At 48.0% G+C, this 12,844-nt stretch overlaps 1 protein-coding gene across 1 annotated transcript in view; it reads left to right on the forward strand.

Moving 5' to 3' along the window:
- The window catches only part of cacna1eb (calcium channel, voltage-dependent, R type, alpha 1E subunit b), a gene marked incomplete at its 3' end in the record, with an annotated part of 180,761 nt that overhangs the window by 94,179 nt on the left and 73,738 nt on the right, over positions 1-12,844 (forward strand). The window contains exon 17 of the mRNA XM_084327663.1: positions 11,270-11,387. Coding sequence (XP_084183789.1) covers positions 11,270-11,387 — 118 coding nt within the window. The remainder of the gene's footprint in view (positions 1-11,269; positions 11,388-12,844) is intronic.

A 12,844-nucleotide genomic window follows, 5' to 3' on the forward strand; every position in this document is an offset into this window, starting at 1 on the left:
AGTGTCTCAGTTTAAGGTTATCTTGCTAAATGTCAGAGACAGACTTTGGTAACACACTGTCTTACAAACAACCAGGGCTTAATGGCGCAATCTAAATCAGATATTAAGAGAAAAAAGAAAATGTTGGTGATAGTTTGTGGATTATCAAAGGATATACGGTAGGTCTGTCTAAGACCCTGGGAATAGCATTACAAAGCAGGTATAAAGAGGACAGTGGCTCCATGGCTGTTTTGTGGGCTGTTTCAGGCAAATCAACAGAAAGGTTTGCACATGCTTTTATTACCATGCTCTGAGTAGTGTTGATGATCGCTAAGAAGGATGATCGATGACAAGGCCTATTGGCAATGATGAGGACGAGTAAGCTAGGCATATATATACACTGCTGATAGTTGGTTTAACATTAATGCTGTTTTTGTGTCTAAATATACATTTTGGCATATTACTGTAAGCCCCACAGCTAGTGGGTGTTATAATCCCCATTGTTGTGGGCATATGGTGCATGTGTAACTTCATTGTCATGTCAGAAGATGCAACAATATTTTTATTTCTTTTATCTACTTTTTCTTCTCCCTTTTTCTGTATTTTTCTCCCATCCCAATTTAGTCGTTATGCCAATTCCCCCCTCCCTTCCTGGTCATTGCGCGCATTCCCCCCCTACTTGCCGGTCTAGGGAGGGTTGAAGACTATCACATGTCTCCTCCGATACATGCGGAGTCAGCCAGCCGCTTCTTTTCACCTGACAGTGAGGACTTTCATTGGGGGAGTGTACTGCATGGGAGGATCACACTACCTCCCCCAGCTCCCTCCCTCGCTGTGCAGGCGCCAGGCCACGTGAGCGGATCGGCGCGGCCGAGAAATCCGCTCTTCGCTCTTTAAAGCTTGGTCCGCTCCGCTAATCGCTCATGTTGACCCCGCCCCCAAGTCGCTCTCCGCTCCCTCACCGCTCACCTTGAATCGAGCGCTCCCCGCGCCAGATCGCTCGGCTTTTTTTTATTTATTTTTTGGAGCATGGTGTAAATTAGCTCAAACTACAACAGTCTACACCCCCTGGGCCCCTTAACAATTGTTTGTATTGAGCAGCATTGTAATTGTACCCATTCTGCAATGTTAAATAACGTTGTTTATCCATTCACTAGCTCTATTAAGCGATGATAGTTAGCCAAGCCACAATGCTATGGTCGCTGCCATTAACGTTAGCATGTAAGCTAACGACAACAACAATGGCGTCAATACTTTTCTAACAGAAGTGAGTGAAGGAGGAGGAGTGAAGCCTGAACAGGATATCACAGGTTCACCCTTCTCAATTCTCATTGGTTGAAAATGGCCTTCATGTTTGTACATCGCCATCTGTTGCTTTGGCATTGTACTACATGTATATTATTACATCAGTGTTAAACCACTGTGTGAGCGTCCCGGAGTGGATTGGAGCGGAGGAGAACTCTCGCTCCGGACGTCGCGCCGACCCATTTTAAAACCCACTCCTCGCTCACGTCAAAACCGCCCGCTCCGCTCCCCGCGCCGCTCACGCTCCGATCCGCTCACATGGCCTGGCAGGCGCCCCGACCGACCTGTAGGAGTCGCTTTTTACAACGACCAGGATACACCCCACCGGCTTCCCACCCGCTGACACTGCCAATTGTGTCAGTATGGACGACCGACCAAGCCGGAGGTACCACCGACAGCTGGATTTGATACCAGTGTCTCTGCGGTGGTAGGCAGACGCACAGAATACTTTTATCCAAAATGCTTCTTACTGTTACTGTTAGAGACTGTGCTAGACAAATTAATGACTAATTCGGTCAGAAATAGCGTAACTAATAACGTTAGTAAGCACTGCTTATATGCTTATTATGTCTGCGGGGTACAGTAAACGTTTCTCCTGGTACATTCTGAAGAGCACACTGCTGTATGTTGGAGAACCAGCGGTCTTCCGCTCCTCCTCACTCGAGTGAGAGCAAAGCCGTGCGAGGGGGCCGGCACCTCGGCACAGCTCAGCCCTGTGTGACGCGAGCAGGAAGGAGGAGATGGGAGTCCTTCCAATCGGAATATGTTATTTCTTTACACATATGTTGGATTATGAATATGTCTTTATAGCTATGCTGCCAGGCTGGAATATGTTGTTTCTTTACACATATGTTGGATTATGAATATGTCTTAATAGCTATGCTGCCAGGCTGGTCCGCGACCCTCCGTGCTGCGATCACCAGCGGGGAGAATATGCTCACGCGAGCGGCATCGCTGAGCTCTGGTGTCCGCTGGAGCAAACCAGAGACGGTCTTATTATGGGGCTTATGCCGAGAAGCAGTAACACAACATTGCAACTGTTGTGTTACTGCTTTCTGACCGAATTAGTCATTCATTTGTAGCTATAAAGACATATTCATAATCCAACAAATGTGTAAAGAAACAACATATTCCGATTGGAAGGACTCCCATCTCCTCCTTCCTGCTCGCGTCACACAGGGCTGAGCTGTGCCGAGGTGCCGCCCCCCTCATACAGCGGTGTGCTCTTCAGAATGTACCGGGAGAAACGTTTACTGTACCCCGCAGACATAATAAGCATATAAGCAGTGCTTACTAACGTTATTAGTTATGCTATTTCTGACCGAATTAGTCATTCATTTGTCTAGCACAGTCTCTAACAGTAACAGTAAGAAGCATTTTGGATAAAAGTATTCTGTACTTCTGTATGACAACAATGTATGCCTTTCAAATGTTAAATGATAAATGATTAAATGATACACAGTGAAATCTACGCTCTCTCATCCTGCTTTCGCCAACGCGACAATATTATTAAACAGCAGCGATGTGAAAGGCAAAGTGAACTCCAGCAGCAGCGCGCTTGCCGCTGCGGCTGCCGCGGGGGCGTGCCACGGCGTGTCACGTGGCCGTCGCGGCCAATCAGGCCAACCCCGGCAATAAAATCCGTTGCGGAAGTGATACACGCGTCCTACACACTCCTCCTAACCACCAGATGGCAACAAGTGCAACATCAAGAACGATAGGTTATGTATATAACCTAGTTATATGAGTATTGGCTGAGCGTCCCGCTCTTAAGCCTATTGAGATATGGGTTAGAGCGGACGCGAGACCCGACAGATGTACCCCCTGAGGACCCGTAAGCCCACATCAAGGGGTTCGGGGAGCCCTGTCACCCCATCCTTCCTAATGAAGGGGGGGCGCAGTCAACTCCACCTGAGTGCGAGCAAGAGGGAACTAGAACCCCTTGAACACACAGCACAGGCGGAACCACGTTTGACCTAATACACTGTGGCCCATACCCACACACTCCTGCTACCCTACCAAAGGACGGGAAGCAGGAAAGGCCACAGACCCCAGAACCGCCTGGGAGACAGAACCCCCGGTCATGTCCATGAGGTAAAACCTTACAAAGGGGCCCGGGGAGGACCATGATCCTCCACCGAAGCCCCACCCAGGAGAGCGGCAGAGGCAGCCACCCCACGAGTGGAGTGTGCCCTGACGCCCCCAGGGGGATCCTGCCCAGCCAACGTGTAGCAGAGGGCAATGCCCTCGCACAACCAATGGGACAGGCGTTGTTCGATAGTGCCTTACCGGCCTGAGAACCACCGTGACAGACAAAAAGCTGAATGGTGACCCCGAGGTCCTGAGTACGGCTGAGGTAATTCCCAAAGCACGGACCGGACATGACATCTAACTCACTAGCGTGAGGAGGCGGATGAAACGCCTGAACCAGCGTTTCCGTTAGCCGGTAATTACCGGTATTTGACCGGCAAAATCTGTTGAAGTCCGACATATTTAATCTCTCCGGTCATAATGTCCGGTGAAAATAATTCCCTCTAAGCACAATTAGATTATTTGAATTGTATTAAAATAGGCTAAAATTAAATAGCCTATGCGATGAATGAAACAATCATTACATTTGTTTCATCGTTGCTTCACCAAGCAGCCGGTCTAATAATGACATCGCTGTTGTCAGCGCGAGCTGGCTGCTGCTAGATTTGCGAGAAGCATCCATCTGCAGACCCACAGAACCCGCCAGCTTTGCCGGCAAGGTGCAGTACTCCAATTCAGCCATTGGCAATTCAGCTGTTGGGTGGGGGGCGCTGCTGAGCGGTCCCCAAACCGGACCGCCCTGTGGGTCTGCAGCTCCATGCTTCACGTAAATCTAGCAGCAGCCAGCTCGCGCTGACAACAGCGATGTCATTATTAGACCAGCTGCTTGGTGAAGCAACGATGAAACAAATGTAATGATTGTTTCGTTCATCGCATAGGCTATTTAATTTTAGCCTATTTTAATACAATTCAAATAATCTAATTGTGCTTAGAGGGAATTATTTTCACAGGACATTATGACCAGCACCAAGTCGTTGGGAGGTGGAGTCATCACGCAAACCCACGATAATGTTGCCGTCTCTCTCTGCCAAATTTCTCAGTTCTTCGCTTGATATAATTAATACAAATGTCCAATATAACGGAATTCGTTAGCTCATAAAAATGTGATTATAACAGACTGCTGTTTATTAATGTCGGGCAGACTGCCCACCGGCACCTCAAGTCGGCAGCAGCACGAAGTCTCGAGGGACTTATTTTATTTGGAATATATTAATGACTGTATATACGCAAAAGTAGCCTAGTTTTAAGTTAAAATATTATAAATGCCTTGATGATGTCATTCTTTATATAGGCCTATCAATTGTTTTTAAGCTCAATAAACTCTGACCGGAATTTATCCCAATTTTTTTTTGCAGGTCTGACACTCAGACCTGCAAAAAAAAATTCTAGCGGAAACCCTGGCCTGAACCACAATATCCCTGGAGCGGAAGAACTCCGGATATTTACAGGCACGAAGGCAGGATTAGGCCGCAGAGTGGCACCGCAATCGGACGAAAGACAGGCACTCTGGACGTACCGAGAGAGCACAAAGCACACCCACGCGTTCAGCGGAGGTGACGGCCAGCAAGAACGCGGTCTTGAACGACAGCTGTTCCAACGGCGCCTGCTCGAGCGGCTCAAACGGGGCCAAGGACAACCGACCGAGGACCAATTGAAGATCCCAAGTCGGAGCCAAGGAGCGTTGCACCGGCTTAACGCATCGAGCGCCAAGCAGGAAACGCTTCACAAGAGGGTGGCTGAACAAGACATCCCCTCAAATCCCTCATGATAGGAGGATATAGCTGCTGCATATACCCTCACCGTCGAAGCCGACAGTCCATCAAGGAGAGACTGGAGGTAACTAAGGACAGCATCCAGGGGGCAGGAGACTGGGTCCCGGCCCCCCGCCTTACACCACACTTGGAACATACGTCATCTGCCCGCGTAAGCGCGACAGTGGAGGGAGCATGCGCATTCCGGATGGTAACACCATCAGGATCAAGAACCTGCACCCCTCAACGTACCCGTCCCAACAACTGACCTAAAAGATGTATGGGGAAGAATCCCAGGCGGCACGGCATCGGTCCCAGACCTGCCTGGCTATGTCCGGACGTAATCCCCACCCGTCAGGATGAGGACCGCCCCGCGACAGTACACCTGTACCCACATTCTCCCTGCCGGGGCTGTGGGGAGCCCTCAGGCCGCGCAGATGGAGGACGCCCATAGCCAGCCGCCCGCCGCCTGGTGCAGACGGGGGGAGCGTACTCCTCCCTGTCTGTCGATATACGACACTGACGTCGTATTGTCCGTCCTGATCAACACCGTTTGAGGACCAGAAGGACCGCTTTCAATACCAACACATTGAACGTAGCGCAGACCGGGCAGCATGGTTTGCCAGCTGCCCCCTACTGTGTTGGCCCGACGCGTCACCAGCGAGGGAGGCGTCGGTGACAGCGCCGTAACCATCCTAGGACAACACGCTCTGAGAGGGATGCCCATAGCCCTCCAACCGTTGACTGGGAAGAGGAGTACTCTACTTCCAGTCTACAGCAAACCCCAGGCTGGTAGGGACCTGCCTGGTACGAGACCTGACGATCCACCTTGACCGCGAAGGACCAGAACGTCGTCAGGGCAGAATACACTCCGTAACCCCTGACGACGCAGAGGCCCCAGTGCGGCCTCCACGCACTTGGTGAAGATGCGGGGAGCCAGAGAAAACCGAACGGCAGCCTCTGGTACTCATACGCTAACCCTGCAAAGGAAGCGTAGGTAAGCCCTAGGATGGAAGATCAGAGATGCGCATACGCATCCTACAGGTCTATGGAGGAGAACCAGACCCCCACCTGACAGTGTTCAACAGGTAGGAGACGATCCAAAAAATGCTGAACCTTCCCATGGGACAGGTCCAGCCTGGGTCTGACACCCCCCCCCCCCTCCCGATTTCTCAGGCACCAGAGAACACCGGGAGGAGAACGCCACGACGATGGCTTGCTTCGTCCACAGAGATTGGATCTCGTTGACCAGAGCTGTCACTGCTGGAGACCCTGACAATAGGGTCTGTACCAAACCCGAAAACGGGTGGGGTTGTGTAAACACAAGTCCCCGCCTCAGCGTTCTCTCCATCCACCTCGACATATGGTACTGCCGTAGTCATATGTGATGACACTCCCAACGCACCCACCGCCATGTGGCGCAGGTCCGCCAGGAACTGTAGATAGTTGGCCCGGTCCCACCCGCTGTGCGTAGCCAACCCTGGAACCGTGCGAGCAGAGCATTCCGTGTCGGGACATCTGACCCTGACACCACCCATGAGGCAATCGCACCCAAGGGGGGACCCCGACAGAAAGGGCCGGTTTGATACGGGGGGCTTTCTAGGTGAAAAAAGCCCCCCCACTGAACACCCCTCCAGAACATGCTGAGGAGTTGTTCTGCAGCCGGACATGCAAGGTGTAAGGACCCCATGGGTTCCTACACACCGTAGCCCTGCAGTGATATTACTACCACCCAAATCACGCTTGCCTGCGAGACCACTGCCAATCTTTCAGGAGTGGGAGGCACCAACATGATACCTGGCCTGGCGAAGGCGAGGCCGGGGAAGCCTGCACTGTGTGCCTCAAAAGGTTTCGAGCCCCCCTGCTGACAACACTTATAGTTGACAGACGTAACACCAGGCTCAACCAACACAGCTTATGGTGTGGGAGCCGCTTGACAGCACAACATTCTCACGGACAGACCCAGGCTCAGCCATCAACTGGGTGTCAGCCCCTGTCCCCATGAGAAGCGAAAAGTGGGGCCGCCCACGCTTCAACGAAGGCACGCGGCCCGCAGCCAAAGGAAACAATCAGAGCCCACTTTTTCCGCTGGTGTTGGGGAAGGGAGTGATCGGAGAGCGGGCTGCTCGCGGCAGGACGGTGACGGCTTGTTGTTCAAGCCGAACCCATCCAACATGGCCGATCCCTCGGCCGCCAAGGCTGTCGGCCTTGTGGACACCTGTCGATTCAACGCCCAGGATACCTCTGTCGAGGGCCTCGTCACCGCCGCTGACGAGGCCGTGCTCTCTCTTCTTCTGGCTGCGCGGTGTGAGGCGCTGTGGGGCCTAGGACAATACCGCCCGCGCTCCAGCAGAAGACCAAAATCCCCTGCGGAGAGGGGAACCCTGAGCGGTTATAGCTTGCAGCTAGGTCAAAGCTAATAACGTCAACAACCTCGCGCGATGTGTCGACGTCGGCTGGCCCTCAAGGCCCCGCCACCAGACACCATTTTCTTGATAGAAAAAACAGCAATTCGAACACAGTTCTAATCGCTGCCAATTCCATACCGTGGCGGTACAGGCTTTAGCAGCCCACCAGCCACTCGCCAGGCCGACCCACCCATGGCGTCGGCCGGGCGGGGCACTGTTTCAATATGTCAAAAGCAAAGGACTGATGTTAACACGCAGCACCATTGGTGGTTGCAAACAGCAACCTCCACTGTGGTGTGCACCATGAAAGGGTTAAATGAATAAAATAACTAAACCACAAAATACTGTAGAATGAGCAAGCCCATATACACACGTTAAGGGGAGGCGGACCAGAGCGAACTAGTCCCGCCTTCATTCAAAATATTCACAACAGCACACCAGCCCTAGCTTAGCCCATTTACCAAAAAAGGTAAACAAAGCCCCCCCCCCGCATACTCCCCCAATAGACACCGATTGACCGTCAGCATGAATGGTTGAGAGGAGAGAATGCTGTAGCATAGACAGACCTTCTCATAGCAGAGTGACAGAACAAAACAGTAGCCCACTACACTACTACAGCCTAGCGTGAGGCGATGTGGAACCCAGATCAACAACCGCCTGCGCACAAACACGCAACATGTTTACAATGTTGGCTGGACCCATAGCCCCACTACCCGACGCCAATGTGGATAGGAACTAGCCAGCTGAGCCATAACCCGCCGTTAAGTCCCATCCTGCAATAGCTCTACTGCTACACCGCCGAGCTCACGCATCGGCTCCCAGATGGGGACACCGTTCAACAGACCCCGCCGGAACACAAAGGTAACGTACCTGGCTAGGCTACCTAGCCACGGCCTACCCTGTTGTCAACCCATTTACCCGTAAAAAGGTAAATAGGACTCAGCAAAACCCCCACAACAGCTACCGACTGACCTTCATTGATGAACCGGGCAAGAGGAGGGAGAAGTGACAACATCTCACGGCGGAGACATTAGAACAGCGTAGCAGTAGTGTTCAGCATGTAGCATTAGTATTAGCATGTAGCTAGCATTAGTTGTTTAACAGCACGCTTGCAGGACTGTTTGGAACCCGTTCACCGCAGTGAACGTTCACCAAACCATCCCCCCCTGGCGCCGACACACAACATGGTTGTGTAACAAACAACCCAGCATTACTAACACTAATACCCGTGCCTGATGACACAGGGCTCACCGTTGTACAAGCCGGCCCGATAGCCAAACCATGTACGCTGCCCCTCGATCTGCTGTCGTCAGACGAGGAAACATCAACATAGGCCCGTCGTGTCGCTGAAACATGCTTCGAAGATGCCAGGGGCCAGCAAACCTCCGGTAAGCTTTCAACATTATGCAATTCCTCCAATCTTTTTCATACTACTAGTTACATAAGGTGCACTGCATTCAATATGATGGAACGAAAATAGAGGAAGGGTGTGTTGGTGACCATGGCCATGGTCTTATAGGCTACGCCTCCATAGAGGCGGGACCCGGTCAGGTGTGGGTGTACAAGTTGTTTTCGTGGTGGAGTACAGTAGGTACAGGAGATAAGAGGTATCTCAATAGGCTTAAGAGCGGGACGCGATAAGCCAGGTACGAAATATAACAGCACAAGCAGCACTTCTATGTGGAAGTAATAGACATCTGATTAACCAAGTGCAGATATTGAATAGTATTTGTATTTATCTATTATCTGGATTAAGTAGCATGTTCATATCACCAGAGCCTGTAATAAATCATAATCCAGAACTGAGAGAGTCGTTACAAAATAGACAGAGCAAACTGAGTCGTTCATGGCTTTAGGGTAGAATTGAACTAGCAAAAAATACTAGCTGATGCATTATCTGGCTATATCATGATTCAAGATTCAAGAGGTTTATTCATCACATACATACCTAAGAAATTTTTTCAACCTTTATTTAAAATCGTAATCTTCTGAGGTTTCCCTCATTTACAGAAACAACGATTGTACAAAATGTAAACAGTACATAATACAAGCAATATTCACAGAAAATTAAACACCAGAGTAAAAAATTTAAAAGATTTAAAAAGATCAGCTAAAACAGTTACAGGTAGTCACACAATGGTCTGAAATCATACGTTTATACATACCAAGGGAAGGAAGAGCCTCCAATTTCAGAGAGAGTTGAAGGACATTCCATGAGTTAGAGGCATCAAAGGAAAAAGCTGACTTCCCTAGATCAGAACAAACTTGAGGGACCCTAAGAACCATCCAGTCATTCGATCGAGTTGTGAAATTAAGGTGGCCATGCCCGCTTCGATTGTGCAAAAAATACAAATAATAATCAGGTCTGAATTAGTGGACTGGAGGAACTGAAAAATGGCTATGAGTCATTAATGTCACAACATGAGTTAGTGAGTGAGGAAGAGAGAGAGAGAGAGAGAGAGAGAGAGAGAGAGAGAGAGAGAGAGAGAGAGAGGAGGAGAGAGACAGAGAGAGGAAATTATCTTAATGTTGTTCATGGCGAGGCAGCTCACCGCAGTGATCACTTCTGTTCTTCACTGGTGAAGTATTCTTTTCTTTCTGATTTGGCCTCTCCCTCTCTCTCTCTCTCTCTCTCTCTCTCTCTCTCTCTCTCTCTCTCTCTCTCTCTCTCTCTCGCGCGTTTCTTGTTGACCAGTTGTGCGCTCAGCGTGAATCAGACTGAGCCACTGAGCTCAATAATGAAATAATAATAATCAATAATCAAACCAGCTGATGTTAACATTACCTTGATTTTTCATATACAATCACTCTTCCCCGGTTGCTAACTTTTAGTTTGCTCGAGATGTCCTTCCTCCAGGTTGTTTTGTCACGCTAATATTCTCAAACATCTAAGCAGAGAAAAACAAGATGACGGTGTTCACAATTTTCAGGCGAGTTTGAGGCTGGTGTTGCCTGAGGCGTCCAATCTAGCACCAGTTGGCCGTCTTCAACAGGCATCCAATCTAGCACCAGCTGGTCATCTTCAACAAGCGTCCGATCTAGCACCCAGTTTGCCAATGATCCCGTACCATCTAGCACCAGGCCTTCATCTTCACCAGCACGTCTGTAGAGTTGCGTCTCATTGACAAAAAAGATTATCTGCATTCGAATGTTCTGATTTGTTAACAGTAAAGCTACCATCATACCCCCTGCACTATTTATAAACATACCATATTCAAGCCAATCAGTATTATCCATTGAATTATGTGAATGAGTTCCCCCCTACCAGCACAAGCTGCTGCGCTAAAAAGGTACAACGGGACAATATGGAGAAACCATGGCACTTCTGACTAAAATGAGTTTCAAATGAAAGCGTTTTGCCAAATCAGCGTGGCTGTGAGTGTGAGTCTTTCACCTTTTACATATCTAGCTTTGGCATGGATTGATTGTTTAGATCCCTAGCATGGCTAACAAATGCAAATATATTGTAGTCTGCCCCATTGTTCTGACCAGGATTACTTTCCTTTTTGTAATTTATAGTTACTGGCTTATGTGTGGGGGGGGGGGGTCATTCTTCTTTCTCTTGACACAGCTAATAAACGCAGGTATGAGTCTTTTTGGAATGGAAATCAATTATTTTCTCATCTTTTCTTTTTTCTTTTTTAGTATGATTCATTTTCAGACCATTCACCTGTCAAATTAAATGCAAACAATCTTCGCTAATGATGCATACGATTCTTGTTGATTGGCCCACAGATTCTGACTGGCGAGGACTGGAATGAGGTGATGTACAATGGAATTCGCTCCCAAGGTGGAGTCCAGTATGGCATGTGGTCCTCGATCTACTTTATAGTCCTTACCCTGTTTGGAAACTGTATCCTTATAAAAGAATTATAAAAAAATGTAATTAAAAAAATGATCAGTTCAGATTGTGTTGTATTTCTCTGGGGATATACAGTTTTATTTTTTTTTATATGTGTGTTTTTTTTATAATTCTTTTTAACATGACATAAAATTAGATACACGAGCATTAACAGTAAATATCCAAAGTAAATCACAGGACTATACATTCCATTTGAATCAATATAAATGTAGTTTAGGAGATATATACCTAATACTTGCAATCCAATACAATACATACATTATGCTCTTGCTCGCTCTTCCCCCCAGGACCCCCACTTGGATAATCCATCCATTTTCATTCGTTTCTAACCAGGAATTACAATTCATATGCTAGCCTTTATTCTCTCCACCACTTCTAACCAGATTGCAATGCTGGTTTCACTGACACCTAAAATTCTTGCTGTAGATATCTCTAGATAAATCACATCGAGATAGGTAAGAACCCATACCTTCCGGCACATTTTATCCGGTTTAATCCATCGTGATGCTATCAGCTTTTTAGCTGCTGTGAGACCGGACAAAACTAGTCTCTTTAGCTGTATAGAGGCTGCAAACTGAGAAACATCATTCAACAGCAATACAGAGGGCTGTACAGGTATGTTCAGAAATAAAAATTCTGATAATTGCAGGGTCACTTCTTCCCAGAATATCTTAACAGGTGGGCAATCCCAATACATATGCATAAATGTACCCTCATCACCATTTGTACATAAGGAACATAGAGAATCATGTCTAAGTCCCATTCTGTTCAATCTTATAGGAGTCAGGTATGGCCTATGAATATAATTAAGATTAATTTGTTGATGATCCGGGTTGCGTGACGCAATTCGAACGTTTGCCCAGACTTCTTGCCAATCAAAATCTACTTCCAAGTCTGGTATATCCCTCCTCCAGACTGAGTCTAGGGGAAGGATTCCATACGAAGACGTTAGTAAGTGATGATAAAAGTCAGATACAAAGCCTCTCGATGTCTCTCTTTCATAGAAGAATTTGTGATATCTGTGGTGCTCAATTGGTGTCTTTAATGGGACTCCATGAGCCTTCAAACATTCCAATAATTGTGCGTAGAAATAATATGTGGAACTGGTGAGGTTAAATTTGTTACGTATATCTTGATAGCTACAAAAAACCCGTTTGTTGAAAACATCTCCCAATGTATGTATGCCCTGCTTTTCCCATTTGGGGTATCTAATAGGTCGTTTTCCAATAAGGAGTGCATTGTTATTGAATAGGGGAGTATGGCTATGCCATTTATGTTGGGTAGAATATTTTTTCTGTGTTTCACGCCATATCCGAATCACATGTGTAATAAGAGGGCCAAATTTCAATTCGCATTGCTTAATTGATAATATGGTGTATACTATGTCCTGCAGTCTATGTGGTGCTACTATATTTTCTTCTAAGTTTCTCCAGGATACAGATGCTTGG

Source organism: Notolepis coatsorum, assembly GCF_963971535.1.
Source record: "Notolepis coatsorum genome assembly, chromosome: 13".
Taxonomy (NCBI): Eukaryota; Metazoa; Chordata; class Actinopteri; order Aulopiformes; family Paralepididae; genus Notolepis; species Notolepis coatsorum.